The sequence below is a fragment of the Thunnus maccoyii genome, chromosome 9 (assembly GCF_910596095.1).
Source record: "Thunnus maccoyii chromosome 9, fThuMac1.1, whole genome shotgun sequence".
NCBI classification, from domain to species: domain Eukaryota; kingdom Metazoa; phylum Chordata; class Actinopteri; order Scombriformes; family Scombridae; genus Thunnus; species Thunnus maccoyii.
This window is the reverse complement of record NC_056541.1, coordinates 29,705,524-29,724,080: the sequence shown is the minus strand read 5'-3', so window position 1 is coordinate 29,724,080 and position 18,557 is coordinate 29,705,524. Positions and strand designations below refer to the sequence as shown.

Sequence of the window (18,557 nt, the reverse complement as noted above, 5' to 3'; positions counted from 1 at the left end):
TCAACACGCCAAAACAGCTGTTACCAGCCTACATCAAGGGGACACATGAAAGGAGTTGCTCCCTGTTGTTTGAGCCCTCCCTTGTTTCATTCTCTCGCTGCCTTTGTCTGGCTTTTCCCAATGCCCTCCTCTTTGGTCTCCTTTTAAACGCCCCGCTTTCCTTATGCAACCCCACCCACACTGCAACGACTCACCCACTCACCCTTTTAACAAGTGGGTGACTGCGTGAGTCGGAAACCTCACAATTTAACTGGCAGTCCGCGCTGTAAAAAAATGTTTGAAATCCCCTTGAAGCTCTCAGCCTTACCTTTAAATCTCACGGTGAGAAAGCAGTTGTTATGCGTCACCTGTTTATGTGTCTCGGCCCGAGGTGGCGACAGACAATTTTAAACAAACAGACGGATTTAAAAAAAAGACTGTACAACACTTATGCTTGGCATGGACGTCTGCATTCGCATATTCTTGGATCTGTGCAGGTCATTGAAGCGTGAGTGGCAGTGTGTGGGTGATGAGTGACGACTAAGCCTAATGATGACAGGTCAAACAGTGACGCTGTTGAGTGAGGCTGAAGTGACTTCATCCTCTCAAACTGCCTTTCAGATAAATGGCAGCAGCCATTATAATCAAAGAACCAGCTGATACACGGCAGTACACGTCGTGAAGGCCAGCCTGTGTTGTGAAATGTCAAACAAGTTTACCTATTAAACCTCAGAAGAAAGGTTTGCTCTAATTTAGTTTTGCCAGTAATCAATGATCCATGACACTACTTTCAACAGTCTGAATGCAGCAGTGTTGTAATATCTTGGATTATGGATTGCGTAGCTCAGGCCAAGGGATTTGATTAGTTGAAGAAGCATTCCAACCAGGATGGAAATCCCCATAAAGTTCAGCTTGTTGTTCTTTATGGAAAATGAAATTATGTTAGGCTTACTAAGTAGGTCGTCTGCTATTGTCTTTTTGTTCTTCTGTTTTATGCTTATGTAGATTCTGAAGGAAACTTTTAAAGTAGTATAGATACATCTCCTAACTTGTATTGAAAAACTGCATTTAGGTGTTTTTGAAGTGTGCAACTGTAAACACAAAAACTGAACATGTCATTCACTATCATAGCGAAAGACATGAAAATTGAATCATGTGAATTTAGTTGATGCTGGAAAAATTGAATTAAGCCCAGTAACAGTGGTAGTTTGGTTGCTATAATTCAATAAAGCCATTAACATACCAGAAATGTCCGTGGACAGTAGGTTATTATTTTGAATTAAATGCACTTATTTACAAGAACAGGCAGATACATTTCATAGAAAAGCTCACAGACACTTAATTCACCCTTGTTGACCCTTTCTGGGGATATTTGTCTCTTGTCAATCAGTGATCGTTTCTCTTCAGCTTTCCTGTTGTCATATTTGTGATGCAGTATTTATATGTTTCATGTCTAGTTTGCATGTGGCTTGTGGAGGTCACTGACAGATTTCCACCCATACATTACAGTCTGGGTATGAGGGTGAGGCCAGGAGACAAACCACGCCCCCTTCCATTGTCCCGCCCCGGTTATGAAAGCGGGCACTTGTGATTGGACGGCGGCTCACGGCTTTGAAATCCCTCCCCCCGCATCGTTAGTATGTGGAAGGAGTGAGGTACTGCGAGGCTGCTGCAGAGGAAGAGATACGCGCACCGGAGGACTGTCACATACTATCCTCTGCGGGATATTCCTTACACTTGTCCCGTATTCTGATGAGCAGTTATTATTCATGGTGCCTTGCTTTTGACTCGATTCTTCTTTTTTTCAACACTGGATAAAGGAATATTTAGGAATTAGCGGGTGATATTGAAGAGCCCGACAAAGGATGACATTTGGGCGATTTGTTCGTCTTTAGACACTGCCTGGGTCCGATACGGAGGACGCGCACTGCGCACATGCCCGTTTTGGATTACCGCACTCTCTTCTGTTGAATTTGTCACCATGAACCGTGCCAGTACATGAATTTCAACCCTCCGTCCCCTCGTTACATGCCGTCGTCCCTCCTCGCGCCCCGATCCAGATGAGAGATCCCCCCGGTGGACTTGAACCGCTTTTACGCAGCCAGTCTCCGGAGCGCAGCGCCGCCGACGCCAGCGGTGATCCATACCGGATTGGAGCGAAGACACGGTCCGTTTCCACACCCACGTTTTGCTCTTCTCCCTCGGATCCTTCTCGACAGGCTAAAAGGCTACCCATCCGGATCGTAAAGATGTTGACGGCGCACAGCGGCCACTTGCTGCACCCGGAGTATCTCCAGCCCCTCACATCCGCGCCAGTCAGCATTGAAGTAAGTGTAAAAACAAAAATGACAGTATCTCAAGATTCCCACGTTGCTATCTAATGCTGCCGTTTGTCTGCCTATGTGACAATAAATCGACATACAAGGTTGCTGTTGTGTTATGCGTATTATGCGCCATTTTACGCACAGGGATTTAGTGGCAACTTTGACCCGAGTTAAAAAAAACTGGAAAATTACTGCGGATCACATACGGCTTTAAAACTAATATCGATATGTCTGATATGTTTATTTATTGTACGGATAGAAATTAGCCGTTCCATTTTATCTTTCCAGATATTTCTTGCGGCTCTTTCTTTCTTTCTTTTTTCTTTTTCTTTCTTTTTTTTTTTTTTTTTAACTTGGCTTCCTTTATTCATGTTAGATATATAAACACAACACAGGGCTGTTAGGTTATCTATTATACATTCAGTGTATTCTACTTCCAGTAAAGTATAACAATAATGTAATTTATATTTGAGTAATTTATATTACAAATTACAATATTTATATTACAAGTATAATTTTAATAGAGTTGAACTATCTAATAATATAAAAAATAGATAAACATAAAAACATTTTGTTAACCTTCTTGCTCTCTTTTTTTCTAATCAGCTTGATGCCAAGAAGAGTCCTTTGGCTCTGCTGGCCCAGACCTGCTCTCAAATTGGCAAACCAGACCCTCCCTCCTCTTCCAAGCTGGCCTCCATATCCTCAGGCAGTCTGGGAGACAAGGAGTCCTCCAGTCGATCCTCCAAGCCTGGAGAGCAGCACCAATCCCTGGAGGACAAGTCCAGCTTCAAGCCTTACTCCAAATCATCAGGCGACTGTCGTAAGGACGTTCTAGTGACAAAGGGGCCTTCAGAGAAAGCTTTCAGAGTGCCAAATGGAAGCTCCAGCAGTGGCAGTGCTTCATGTCCTTCTTTTCCTCCCCATTCCCGGTCACCCAGCTCCAGCTCCCCTCCCCTGCACACTCAGAGCCAGCCCCACAGACAAAGCCATTCCCCCTCCACGCAGCCGCCGCCACACTCCCAGTCCCAACACATGGACAACAAACCAGCGAGCTCAGAGCAGGCCAGCTCGGACAGTAACAACAACAGTGCTGGTAAAAAAGACTCAGAGGTAGCTAAGTCAGGGATGGACGGGGCTCAGTTAGCCAACTCCAGCCACATACGGGCCAGCTCCAACTCCAGCAATGCCAGCTCTGCCAGCAGCCCACGGCCAGAGAGCAAGGCCGACCCGCAGGCCTCTTCACAGCCTGGTCTGGGCTCCGGGCACATCGCCCCCGTTTCCCCTTTTAAACCAGGACATTCTGTCTTCCCCTTGCCTCCTGCTACTATGGGCTACCACGGCTCCATTGTGGGGGCCTATGCGGGCTACCCCTCTCAGTTTGTTCCTGGCTTGGACCATACCAAGTCTAGTTTGGGGTTAGGACTTGCAGGAAAGCACCCCAGTTCTAGCCCGCTCACTGGAGCCTCTCCTCCATCCCTGATGCAGGGCTTATGTCGGGACCCGTACTGTCTGACTTACCCCAATGCACCCCACCTAGGAGGTAGTAACTGCTCCACCTGTGTCCATGATCCCTCCAGCCTAAAGTCTGGTTTCCCCCTGGTTTACCCCTCACACCACCTCCACTCCCTGCACCCCAGCTCCCTGTCCTCCAGCACCACCCCCTCCCTCTCCCACCCCCTTTACACCTATGGTTTCATGCTCCCCAATGAACCGCTGCCACACGCCTGTAACTGGGTGTCTGTTGGAGGCCCGTGTGACAAGCGTTTTGCCACATCTGAGGAGCTGCTAGCTCACCTGCGTACCCACACAGCCCTTCCTGGGATGGTGGACAGTAAGCTCTTGTCAGCCTACCCATCATCGGTTTCATCAACAGCCTCTTGCCACCTCCACCTGCCCCCACCCAGCAGCCCAGGTACCCTGCCCAGCTCCTTCTCCCTAAGAGGCTCCCCTGGCTTAGGCCTGGCCCGCTACCACCCCTATGGCAAATCCCACCTGCATGGAGCCCCAGGGCTTCCCATGCCATCCTTACCCTCCTCCTCAGCCTATTACTCCCCCTACGCCCTCTACAGTCAGAGACTGGGCTCAGCCTCAGCCCTTGGATACCAGTGACATCTGAAATAGTGTTGACGCCCACAGACTGCAGGCACCAGCTTGGACTCTCCAGTGCAGCCCTGAAGATGGATTCTTCAGATTGGGGTCACCATCAGTACAGGGCATCATGCCTGCTCGCCTGCCTGCCAGGAATACCACCTGTTAGCCTCAGGATTGTGACTGGCGCTCCAAAGGCAAAAGACCCTGTGTTGGATTGTCTGCAGCACAGAACCAAGAGACTTAAAGACGCCAAGAAGCAGAGTTTGAAAATGATGAAATTGTGGGATTATTACAACAGTCTTGATTTTGTTTTTTGTTTTGTTTTTCTCTATATCTGTCTCCCAGAACTGAAAGTCTGTATTTATTTTTCACTCAAGCGCTTGGTATTCAACTCTGGGGGGAAATTTTGCTGTCCAAATAAATTGTTCTTAAGTATTCTAACTGAAAAAGAATGATTTAAGTATAGTACCATTATGCCTATCATACACTCTAAAAATAAAAATCTTGCACCACGATGAAGATGGACTATGAGGCTTTATTCTGAAGACCTCTTTTTATCTCCTTTCCTCTCTGCTGTTTTTTTGTCTTCATCTTTTACTGCTTATTCAGACTTGTTGGAGAATTGCATGTCCATGAAAATTATCTTGAACAATGCCATTATTTTTATTTGTAAATATGCAAAGATGTAATATTTTTTCAAGCTTACATGGGTTAGCGAGTTTGGGTCACCGACGCAAAGGTACAAAGATAAGAAAAGATGACATAAATAAAAACAATTAATGATGGCTGTGCTATCCAACCAACAGGGAAATTATTATTTTGTTAAATAAATGTCACATGATTGCATTTTAACTTGTTTTTTCCTCATTGATTAATATATATAGTACCATGCAGTAGTTTTTTGTCACAAGTGTCAGAAGATGAAGTAAATCTTGCCGGACTTTTGGCACTGCACTTATCTAGGTCTATCCGTCATTACGGCTGTTATAGCTGTGCTATATGTGGCTATGTGTAATATTTCATGGCTCATATCAGTTGACAGGGCTACCCAAGAAGGGCAGGCTGGGTCACATTAGCCCTGTTAGCTAGTCTCTGAGGACTTTCATACCCCTTCTCCCTCCATCACCCACATTGCTTTTGTTGTTACGAGTGCAGCTTTTAATTGCTGATTCTTGTTTGTGAGGCCAGAAAACAGCCTCCTCAGCAGAGTGGATGGCTGTGTAGAGTGGCCGCTGGGTCACTGGGACTTCAATAATGACCTTAGGGAGGTGTCGACCCAGGATCTCCTCACGGTCTGACGGATTGGCCTGCAACACAAAGGCCAGAGCTGACAATGGGAGGCGGTTAATAGAGAAATATTCATCAAAGTCCTGACACCTTCCCTGAGGAGAGCGGGTTCTCTTACAGGAACCACAAACATGGAGGCATCCGTTCTGAAGTGAAGAGTCATTTTCTTGCTGCTTACTGCTTTGCTGTGGTTTAACTGTAGTCAGCGATCTTGAGTCAGAGCTGTTAAATACTAATTTGAAGGGAAGGAGTTGGTCTATTTTATATCCGCACCACTGCCATTAGAGTGTTTCTTCCTTGTTAATGTGCCTGTGTCTCCACTCTATTTGGCTGACAGGGTGTAGGTGGCACAGAGCGAAGAGGCTGTAGTCTCTGAGGCGGCTATTGACCCCGACTCCCAGACTCCTCTACTCTCTCGGTTCATTAGCACTCCAGACAAGGGAAAGGCGAGCACAGGTGTCACTTGACAGGACCATTAACAAAATGGATGACCCTCCCAAACCACATCCAGCCCCTGCCACACCAGCAAGGTCACGGCGCCCTGATCACCGCTCTGGGCAGCTCTTTGGGACGCTGCACTTATTTTTCTTCTTTAGAAACTGGAGCCATGCACTCCTGTGGAACAGGACAGTCTGTCTGCACACTTACTTTCTGGTTGCTGCTCCTTTTCTTTTTTGATTGAGTTTATAAAGTAGTCTAGACAAAATAGGTCAAGGATATTTTGCTTATAATGTTGTACTGCACATATGCATTTAGTGCAACATATTTCTTTGTAACTTGCACAGAGTCGTGCCACTACAGATAAACTGGATTGTGTTGCCCCCTAAAGTTGTATTGATGAAGTACAGGTGCAATGTGTTTGAGTAGGGCAGGTTTTGGACATGTAGTGAAATATGCACCTACGTTATCTAGCTTTTCATATGGATTTTGCGATGCTGTTTTACAAACTGCAGATAGAGAATTGGTTACATTGGCTTGAATTTGAGGATGATTCAGAGCAGAGGTCATGCAGAGGGGAGAACTTTCAATCTTGTCGGGGAGGTGGAATTAATTTCACTGTTGCCAGTTTACACTCATTCATCAAATGCCTCACTATTCTCCCTATCCCCTCGCTCATCAATCTCCTCCATCTATCTTCTCCCCCCCCCCCCCCCCCCACATTCTCTCGCAGCTGAGTCAACACCCACACACTCCATTTATGTTGCCTATGTGAGACTGTGTGCATGTGTAAGTATGTGTATTCAGCCCCAATCCTTTGTCCATGGAGGGTGACAATATGTGAGGCTGAATTCTGTTAGTCTGAGTCCTGTCTAAGGAAGATTCAGGGGGGACATAAATATTAGTAAGTCCTGTTTGACACACTGCAAGAATACAAAATTTCCCATGTAATTTAATATTAAATGATTCTATTTTTTAAAATGATTCTGATGGTTTCCAGGGCTATTTCACCTTCTTAAGTGTTTTTTTTTTAAATGATTGACAATATCTTGAAACGCAGCAGAAAATGGTATACCACTTTAAAAAATAATACCATTTGTTTTTCTTTACTATTCAGGGAGCTACTATTAAGTACAAACACATTATTTAACCTCATAATGCTTTAAAGGAATAGTTTAACATCTTAGAAAATATGCATGTCCACTTTCTTCACAAGAGTTAGATGAAAAGCTTGATACCATTCTTGTGTTTGTCCAAAGAACATGTGTATTTCCCAAAATGTTGAACTATTCCTTTAAGGTGGCAGTAGTTGTAGAAGTGTGAATCATAGCAGTGGGGTAGAAGTCAGTTGCAGTAATGGTGGTTGCAGTAGTAACAGTAGAAGTGGTACTAGAATGATAGTAGTGATCAAAGTAGTAGTTGTAGTAGATGGTGATGGTGATGGAGGGGACTAATATTTTCCCCTCTGTGTGTCAGTGCCGAGACGGTGCAGAGTGCCACTGTGAGGTCCTGAGCAGCCAGTTGACAGGCCTGGTGATTAATGACGACAGGGTGTGGAGCTGCTCTTCAATTAGACGCCAGCTCTACCCCCGGCTCACCATCGCTGCTGACAGCTAGGACAGAGAGAGAGAAGAGAGAGAGAGGAGGGTACTCAGTCTTTCTCTCTCTCTCCCTTGCTCTCTGTGTCTCCGAAACAAAACATTAACCTCAACTCCATGACTACCACCTCTGTGTTTAACATCAGGACACAATACAGAGCTTTCGGCATCCAACAGTGACCGCAGTGTTAAAGCAACCCAGATGGCGTGAACACATCCCTCATCAGGGCCTGTCACACAATCTCTGCTTTATTTCTCCACATAAACCCTGTGACTGACTCTTTTACATGCCTGTTTCAACTCCCCTCTCATTCACGTCATGCTGTAATGCTAGTCATGAAAAACAATAACAGCCACATTAAAGACTTCCAGGTTGTTTAGCAGGTTGTGTGCTGGTTGGAGTAACTTCCCCCCATAATTCCAAGTAGAGTAATGTCCTCTTGAACAAGAAGACATCAGAACCTTACTTCCTTTTTGATAGTGTGCCAACTTGTTTCTGCAATAGTTTTTTTAAAACTTGAAAATGTTACTTATCAGAGGCAGAATTAAAGGATTGTGAACAAGAATAGCCTGGGCTGCTAGAGTGAAACTATTAGTGCCATGGTACGTAGATAAATTTCAGATTCAGTTAAAATTAATGTAGTATTTGTCTAACAAATTAACAAGACACTAGGTAGAGTTGATGTCAAACATTTTTTTCAATAGGAAACTTAATGGTTTGTTAATGTTTTGCTCTCTAGGTTTAATTGTCCTGGAAACAAACATGCAAATACAAAAACATCACACAGCCAAGTCACATCCAGATCCCAGGTTTCACATTTTCCCACCAGTACCGAAATGCATCATAATAATTGAGTATGAATAACATAAACCACCTTTGAACCACATCAATTATCTTTTTGTGCTGTTGGTATTGCTGGTATTATGTGATTATGAGAAGTTACAGTAGTTTGGAGAGAGTGTTGTGGCAAGATTGGTGAGTATCCACACGCTGACAGAAACATTGATGACTATGAGCTCATAGCTTTGAGGGAAACCACAAAAGTGGAACACAACTAATACACTGGCATGAACATCAGAGGTGTTGACATTTTTTGAGTCACCTTAGCTCGATGTTAGTGGGGTTTTGTTATCACTAAAAGTATTATTAACACTCACCAAATGTAATAGTCCTTTACTATAAACTGTGGGCAAGTGGGCTAGCTTAATTTTCTAGCCAGCATTATCAACATCTTCATGGCTGCATCTCTTCTAAACATACACATATAAACAATACTAAGATTCCTCCGCCACAGCCATGTTAGTGTTTGTAGCGGTGCTTTGAGCTAAATGCTAACAGCAACATGCTTATGTTTAGCAGGTCTAATATTTACTATGGTCACCATAGTTTAGTGTGTTAGCACGCTAACTTTTGCTAATTAACAAAAAGCACAGCTGAGGCTGGTGAGAAAGTCATTAGTTTTAGCAGGTATTTGGTCATAAAACAAAATATTTGACAAAATTCAAATTTTGACATGAATAAGATGCTAGATAATAAATTAAGGGGTCACCAAAGGTATTAAAAGTCATCATGAAGGGGACATGGTTGTTGAGACAATTCAATCAAAGCCATAAATGTCAACCTGACTGTGGTATTTCAGGAAAAGTCAGCAGACCAACAAAGGAAACGAGCACTAGCCAATCAGAGGCAGAGTAGGATGGGTCATAACTTTGCCATCCTGGGAAAAAAAAATTGACCTACTGTACCAATTGATACACCAACATTGCTAATAGTTGCTAATATGGCTAAAAGATGGTTCCAACCATGAGACATCATATTACACCAGCAGTTTTCGCTAGTTTTCATTTTCATTGTTTCCATGTCCTTCCACTTTTTTCTGAGGTTACTATTTTTTAGACCAACTTCAAATTGCTGATGTATTCATCCTCGCCTGTTGAAGTTAAGCTAATGCAAATTGTTCATACCAAAGCAGCATTGTAAACTGAGGACAGAGTAAAGGGCCGTTACATAATGTAAAATCCTGTAGACTCCTAAAACTCCTGTAGATAATTTATTGTTATTTTGTGCTGTGAATCAGTGAAAGTGTCTATAAAAATTAGTAAAAGTATCTCACACACTACACTTAAGTGCACATCTAATGTTTTAGTGTAGATGCTTGTAGTCTGAGTGATGTGATGCATTAAAACACATATCAAACACAATGTGATTAAAAATGAACTTAAACCCTAGATGCTCATATAATTCTTTGGGTTGACTCATTTATTGATTAATGACATAGAGGGCCTGTCAGCTCAGTTATTTTTTCAGACAGAGAAATAGTGCTTCTGATTTAATTTTCAGCCAGCTCTGACCTTGGCAAACCTCACTTGGCCTCAACATGGAAAGCTGCCCAGAGCTGCTGTGGTCCCTCCAAAGTTCCAGTGGTGTGAGTGAGCACCGTTAATAGACATACCCTCCCTAACCACTGGTGGAGAAATGAACGTTTCAATTACAGCACAGTGCACTGCTAATAGCGCTTGGACCGCGTGTCCAGCTGGATTCCATTTGTTGCCGTGCTGGGAGATCGCGGCGAAGATGTCACGAGCGCTTGGAAATGAACGTGCCTTGGCGGCGAACGAGTGGCAGCGCTGACGGTCGTGATTCATGCTCTGATTGACAACATCGCTTTTTCTTCCACTTTGGGACAGGCTGTGGTCATCATGTATTCACTGTAAGCATTATGGGTCTGATCTCTGTTTTATTTCTCCCCTGGATAGGCATCCAGACTCAGAGGCCGCCATAATGGTGATTACACTCATCTTATCCGTTGCACTACAGGCCAGGACACACAGTTTATACTCACTTTATATCAGCTGCTTAACATTTCTTGCAGCATCCTTGCAGCCAAGTTAATGTAGAGAAACAGAAAGATAAATGAGAAGAGAGTTGAAATGCAACAAAGGCACCCACATTAAATTAATATTTTCAGGTTGTATTATCGATCATCTACTAATGGTGGGTATATCATATGCAAACTCTGCCCAGCCGAGACTTTATAGCAGATCTGCCTTTTGAGAAGGAATAAGCATGACACAGTTGCCTAATGGTGTCACATCAGCAGAAACTAAATTGTCCATAACTATGAATGTGAGTGTGACCGTGTAGTTGGTTATAATGTAAATTTAAGACCTTTAGCTAAGCGTTTAAAAATTACTTTATCTCTTCAGTCATTTACCACATGATGTTTGGTATGTGTATGACTTCAGCTGCCCGTGTCCCTGTATGCCTCCATCACTCAGCTGTATGCTACTCAGGAGTGGTTGTCTCACAACTGTTCAAACATATAGCCTACATTATTCCACATGTCAACACACTGTAGGAGCCCTGCCCATAAATACACACACACACACACACACACACACACACACACACACACATTCACATTCTCTCAATAATATATGTGAACTCGCTGACAGCCTATAAGGTATGTTAAAGCTGTAATAAGGTATAATTTTATGCATTAAGTGTACATGAAAACAATAATGGTTACACTTGGGCTGCACAATGACTTGTGATTTTTTTTTTTCAAATGAAACTGCTGCTAGCCGATACTTTGCACCAATGATCAGCTTGTACAAGCCAACTCCATCTCTTATAAATTATGTTCATATCCTACTAATTTGCAACAACAAATACATTGTTCTCACAGCACTTTGGGTATGGTTAAGGGAAGATAATATAATATATCAATATACTAATACACTTTTTAATGTTGAAGGTCAACAGTGACAAGATAGGATGTGTTTACTTTACTAACATTTAGTTAAAACCACAATCTTTCCCTAACCTTAATCAAAGTACTTTTGCCACTAACCACCAGATTGTAAAAAACAAATTAGTAGTAATTAAAATGTAATTTCTAGTAAAAAGCTAGTAAACACAAACATCTGAAACATTATCGAGACCATTATGGGCTCCTTAAACTCTCCACTAGAATCCACCATAGCTCCACATTAATATATTCCCAGAGCAAATGCAGCTAATAGGGCTTTTTCACAGCTGCTGAAAAAGCTGACAGTTTTACTTGTCATGGCAGAGAAAGCACAGATACAAATAAATAAATAAATGATGGCTCAGTTCCATGAAATGTCCCCACAAACCCTGCCAGTGAGCCAGTATGTGCAATACCAGGACCCTAGACCCTGGCTAATATATACTGTATATACAATATGTTTTCTTATCCCTTCCAAAATGGCACTCAAAGAAGAGGCTGTGTAAAATGAGCAGATTTTCAGTAGCCCCCTCTCTCTCTTTCAGCTCTACTTCGCATGTCTCCCTAAGGTGCTGCACTGACAGCTCCAGAGTCCCCGGACACTGTTGGTCCAGTGTGACACAGTGGCCTGATTCCTTCACAGTGAATGTAATTAGCTGTTCTCAGTTTCTGTCCTTCAGACAGCATAGGCAAACAGATAGGAAATCAGACAGAAGTTATTTACCCACCATGTTAAAAGTGTGTGATCTTAACAGCCTCTTCACTGAGAGTGAAGAGGTTGGAGTTGCAGTTCAGCTAGAAGTTGCTAAAATGTATCAATAAAGTATCACCAGTTGGGCAATGTCACCATTTTTAATGATTTCTTGGGGAAAAAAAAGAAAAATAAACACATTTTCTCGGAAATAGTGTTGTATCTTTGTATATATGGACGGGTTTGTTGATTGCTACATGCAGGAGCTCATGGTCAAATCAGCTATTATTCTCACATCACAAAATTGCATCACATTTTCACATCACTGGATGAGTTTATTGCGCCACATAATTCTACATTCCTGAAAACCTTTACACATTAAGACTTTGGTGGTTCATGTCAGTGATTCAGGGCCGTCCATGCGTTCTCCGTGTTTAAGTTAGCGGGACCATGAGAGTGAGAGTGTGTGCTCACATACACAAGTTTATATTAGCAGAGGCCTTGCGGTTTGTTGAGTGAGGGTGAAAAAAATTCTTTTTCCACAGGCAGCATGATTATTTTTACTTTTTCTGAGACTCTGAAAGACCCCTCCCTCACTTCTGCAGGCCCTCCTCCACCTTCTCCTCCCCTAATAGTGAGTTACCCACATGCCTATGACGGGGCTTGGGGCAAAAAAAGAAAATGGGGAGGGGAGAGGGCGGGAAGGGAAACAGAGCTGATTATCCAAATACAGTCATTAAAGGGGAAATGTGTTTTTCAAGCTGTCAAGATGATTAATGGGCGAGAGCAAATCCTCACAAATGCTCTTGTTTAGTCTAACTGGCAGACACGATCCTGCCCATTGATTTATGGCAGGCCTGCTGTGTGAGACCATAGTGAGGTTGGAGGGTGTGTGTGCGTGTTTGTGTGAGTGAGTTTGTGTGTGCATGCATTCATGCTTGATTGTATGCATGTGTAGGTGTGCATGCACGAGTGCATGTGTGTGTTCATGTTAAACGGTGGGTCTGTGTGCACACGCATGTAAGCATATGTGTGGTGGCAGGGCGGGTATGGAGGGCGGAAGGAGCGTGTTAGTGCACATGACCAGAGGAGTTGAGGAGGGATCAGGGAACAGAGGAGAGCAGTGAGTAAATTCTCCTCATCAGCTTTCACCCTGTGCTCTGACAAATCAGAAACACAAGCCAGAGAAGGTTAGCTGAGACTTTTTTTTTATTTTATGGCTCCATGATTGAACATCAACACTGGGATCGATGTTACATCCAGAATGAATCAAACAGCTGTCCAAAGGTACTTGGCTTTTCATCTGTCACTTGCCAATACCCCTCCTCACAGATGAGAATGGAACAGAAGAAACAATATTTCTTTCATTGCTCAACCATAACTGATGTTTCTCAGGCTGGCGTCATAGATTATATTACTTAACAAGACCTCTTTAAAGAACAAGGCGATAGTCAGTTATAATTTTATAAATAACACAGTGTTGTACCGTGTTTTTAATGAGCAGGAGATCTTAAAGGAATAGTTAAAACATTTTGAAAAATATGCATATTTGCTTTATTAGATACCACCCTCATGTCTGTACGCTAAATATGAACCTACAGCCAGCAGCTGCTTAGCTTAGTATAAAGACTGAAAACAGGGGGAAACAACTAGCCTAGCTCTGTACAAAGGGAATACCATCTACCAGCACCTCTAAAGCTCACTAATTAACACATTATATCCATGGACATATAAAGATGGACGTAGCAAGGTGTGACATCACACATTGGTTTGCATTGGAGCTGGTTTGAAGCCCAGAGTTGCAGCTTATGGTCTGCGCCATCTTTTCTGTTTGGAGCGAGAAGTTTCCAAATAAGGAGTGTGGGGTGTTGCCTTTCATGCTCTGGAAACGCACCCCACTTCCTTGGACCCAAGCTAACACTAGCTTACTGGGAACACCAAGCACTGCACACGCGGGCTGACATTAGCTACTTCAGCTAAATTGTGCTAACAGGGCAGGTATTGTAATTAAGTAATATTAAACTCTGTGAAAGATTACAACAATAGTCCGACTCAGTGCGAGTCCTGGAGCCGAGGAGAGCTGCAGGTGAGCTGACTGTCAAGCACAGCTATCAGTCACCGCCCACACAGCAGACATCAAAGCTACTATAAGTCTTCAAATCTTATTAACAGAGCAATAATTTCCATGGTTAATGGGTGTTAACCATGGAAATTACACAGAATTTAGAGATTGAAATCGTAACGACTCACTGAAAACAATTATTGACTTGAGGCTATAATTAAAACTACCAGCATTTGATGCTGAGGCTTTTTGTATGGGAGTCAATTCCACGTTGGCTTCATTGGATCACGTGTTGGGTTAGGCTAAGGCCATTTTTAGTGTAAAGCTTTGGGGCTCAGGTTAGATTATTTTCAAATGTAATGAGAAAATTATGCCCACTAGAAAGCGGGAAGAGAGACCAAGTGTAGCCAAGCATTGCATTAGCCTGGCGAGCTAATGGACAGTAATACATGAAATAAATCAAAAACTTGCAATGCTATGGTGCTGGTAGTTGACTGCAATGTTTGTATTGTCACTAAACCTATGGCTAATTGGCTAGTATAAATTATCATTGTTTTGTGCTGGTGGGCCACCTTTCTCAATTGCCATTGTCAATTTAGTTATTTTTATTATATATATATATATATTATTATGTGTGAGAAAATCCTTCCTAAAGCAGGTATATAACATGAAATAACAAAAATATAGCCCCAAATTCAGAAGTACCAGGGGGGTTTAGTCAGGTCGGGCCTGAAAGACATGGGGTACAGGCCGGGTTTGTGCCTGTGCAGAATTTCCTGTAGTCCTGTCATACTGTGAGGTTGCCAGGAAGAAAATCAATTCCTTGAAATCGCAAATAACTTGCAAATGCAAACAGAAAGAAACTTTTCTCACCTCTCACTCACCTCTCACTACTACCTGTTTCTTAAAGAAACAGGTAGTAGTTTGACATAAAAATAGCACCGTGGATGTTTGGGTGTGGAGGTTCCACCTCATATGAGCAAGACTGATTGAAGTTTTAATTTCTGTGGAGGTTCCTGTTCTTTAATAACCACCAAACACATTCACTCTGACCTTAACAAAAGTTCTTTCATTTTCCCAAACGTGTTAGCAAACCTTTTTCATGTATCTAATTATTTCTGCTGTTACAAAATCCACTTTTCCACAACAAACTGTCTTATTGTCTTAGATGTAGTACTTGTTTTACATATCTGTGGGATGATGTTGCAGTATATCACAGACTGTTTGTTCCAATAGATTTTTTTTTTTTTTTTGCACTGGAAGGTTCTCAGTGATTCACATACTCACATACTCTGCACTCAGAATTTGTTTTTACAGTAATAATCCAGGATATTTTGATTTAAACATAAATATTTTTGACACTCTTCAGCTGTGTGATTAGTCATGTCAAATTCATGAAATATTTTACATTTACTGTTCTTAACTCTTATACATTTGCTTCTGGGAAAAATTCTTTGAAAAAAACAAATGAATACAATTCCCGTTCTTTCTTCACTTTTTGGGAAATATTAATTTAACAATGAGAACCACAGTTAAAGAAAGGAGCACCAGAAACTGAAACTCCATCAACTCTCTTTTAAAAGAACACCTTACTGGATTGCCTACACTGTTTTGTCAGACAGGTGATCTCAGAACAATGAGCACCAAAGATTGTACCACTTATAAAAAAATACTACAATGAATTAATTTTCCTGGTACTATTTTACACCATTTTATCACATAATGATGCAGAAATTGTCTAGTTGAATTCCATTTCAAATGCTCCATAGATGAAACTGATAGTTGTACATATTTACAGAACCCATATGACCTTGCTTGAAAGTTGCTGTATCCTCTTATTATTTGCTGCTGCAACAATCCAGATTCTCCACACTCATCATTGAAATTTCATATTATTGCATCTGAATAAACTGGGCCTTCAAGGGAGTTTAAAACAAACTCCATGAATTTATTGCAAATAATTCTTGACCCTGCTCTGATGGAAAGTCCCAGTGCACTCGTCCCCAGAAGGTGAATACGCTGTGGAGCGGTCCAGTCCAGCTCTCCAGGCTGGTCCAGATGGATGGCTAGCAGCTGTTGGCCCTACAACCTCTTCCCTCAGCACAACCATTAGGCCTATCTGTCTGCAATTTCCTCATTCTTCCTCAGTTCCCTCTGAAGTCCACTGTGATCGCTTTCCCACACCCCCACAGCTGAGCTCGGCACCGCACTGTACGTACACTGAAGCTTCGTTTGGCCTGAACAGTCCCGAGCACATTCACAGGACCAATTACCCTGTCCACCCACACATGCATGCACACAAAGGCATGCATGCACATAATCACACACACACGCACACACACACACAGACACATACACACACACACACACACACACACGCACACGTCCTCTAATAAATTTCACTATAAAGCAAAAGCAGGCGGACACCCATGAGGAAGATGTTAAAGGGAGATTTCTGCAACCAGGAGAAGATTAATGTAGCGCTGCAGAGAGAGGACAGTTGTGTAACTTTTGTGCTGGAACCTCCTCTGGGACACGCAGCACCGTGAAGAGCAGGACATCCTAAACCCTTTAGTAATGGTAACAGATTATACTGAGAAGAGAAGACAAGAGCGGTGGATAGCAGTCAAGGCTTCCAAACATTTAAAGTGATGACCTGAGTTATTGGTGTCGTTAAATTCATCTTGGGACCCAGTAAAGTCAACAAGATGCAAGATATGATGAATTTCTCACTTTAAAGCTGCTATGATCAATATTTTTATCTGAACAATGAATCAAATGATTACTTGCAATGTGAAAGGGGTCGCTCGTAGTGACAAACCCACAGAGAATCACTCAATTCTTCTGTTAACCTTAGCTAGTTAGCCTAACCTAGCTTTTTAGCATCTTTCAGCTCATTGTTTTGGTTTGATTTGCAATTTTACTGTCTTGGGCCACTCACACCACTTTTGTAGTGGTGTTTTTGGCTGCGGCAGGCAGCTGTTTTCAGTGAAAAGTTTTATAAATACACTGTGCTCTACCTCCCCAGCACCAAATGGTAGACAGATAAAGTTAGCAACTGGCTGGTGAACATAGTGGAGCATTTAATAAGTAAATAGCCAGATATTTCCCTCAGGAGTTGATGTAGACGGACACAGAGCTAAAAGGAGAGAGAATATTGGACTTATTGGTCGACTCCAAATAAATGCTAATGTTGCTCCATGTCTGTTGGATGTGTAACTAGGCAACTGCATGCTAACAAGTTTGCTATTTCAATTTAAAATGTGATAATATGTCAGTGTTGTATTCAAATCTTGTTTCCACTGTCCCCAAGTGGCCAAAACATCTGTTATTGTATGTTTAAATATATTGGTTTACAATTGCTTTTGGCAATTTATTAGAAATGGGGTTGGACTCATGAAAGCTTTTACCTTCCTGCTCTTTTTGGGCTAATGTTTTAATTTGTTCAGACTTTTGACCAAGAACCATAATCATGAGAAAGTTCTTTCATATTTCAGGTGTTCTCGTGGGGGGGAATACAGAATCCAACCTGAGCTGACCCCGAGTCTGTCAGATCCAGATGAGTCCTGTTGGGTTTGGGTACAAATATGCAGCTCTGGAACGGAGGAGGAAGAGTGTGGGAGCTTGGAGGGGGAGTCCTGCAAAATCCAAGGCATGTAGCCCAGCTGTGAGCTCATTCTCTCTGTATGTATATGTACACACATGCTGTATATATTCACTTTATGTGTGTATACATGTTCGGTTGGGTGTAATCCAGCTGCACGCTCAGCACCAATCCCACCCCAACCTTCATGGCTACATGTGCGTAGGGAATGTATGTGTTCATGTGTCAAAGACAAATGATTAATGACCCGCAGCCCTGCTTTCTTCAACTTCCTTCCCCTCCAGTCCAGTTGTGTCACACACATCATCATGCCTCACCATAATGGATGCTGACAGACGGCTTTAGCAGCTCCTGCTCGGCCTCATGGATACAAACAGACCATAACTTCCTCCACATGCAAATACACTCATACATTTACATTTAAAGCTGCATAGCGAGACTCTGCATGTCAGTGGCCCCTTAATGTGACATCAGTAAAGTGTTTCCTCCTCTGACCTGAAGCGGAGGTCGGCTTTGTGATGGGCCATGTTCCTCTGGAGTCACTGACTCCTGTTTAAGAAAGATCTTGATGTTCTACCTTGAAGTTTTGAGGTTAGTGTTCAACTTGTTTTGGTAACTTGTTTCATATTTCCTGTCTGTAAATTAGAAGATTTCTCTTGAAAATATACCATTATTTTACAAACTTGAGGTGGAAGAAACAAATTTAAACAAAGAGACTGAAACTACAC

At 42.5% G+C, this 18,557-nt stretch overlaps 1 protein-coding gene across 1 annotated transcript; it reads left to right on the top strand.

Annotated features, from left to right (window-relative positions):
* The first annotated feature begins 1,618 nt into the window (after positions 1 to 1,618).
* Positions 1,619 to 5,221, top strand: znf703 (zinc finger protein 703). Its single transcript, XM_042421626.1, has 2 exons — positions 1,619 to 2,306; positions 2,910 to 5,221. Exons 1-2 carry the CDS (start codon positions 2,040 to 2,042, stop codon positions 4,413 to 4,415), a joined length of 1,773 nt encoding a protein of 590 aa, XP_042277560.1. The 5' UTR covers positions 1,619 to 2,039; the 3' UTR covers positions 4,416 to 5,221.
* Positions 5,222 to 18,557: the final 13,336 nt, after the last annotated feature.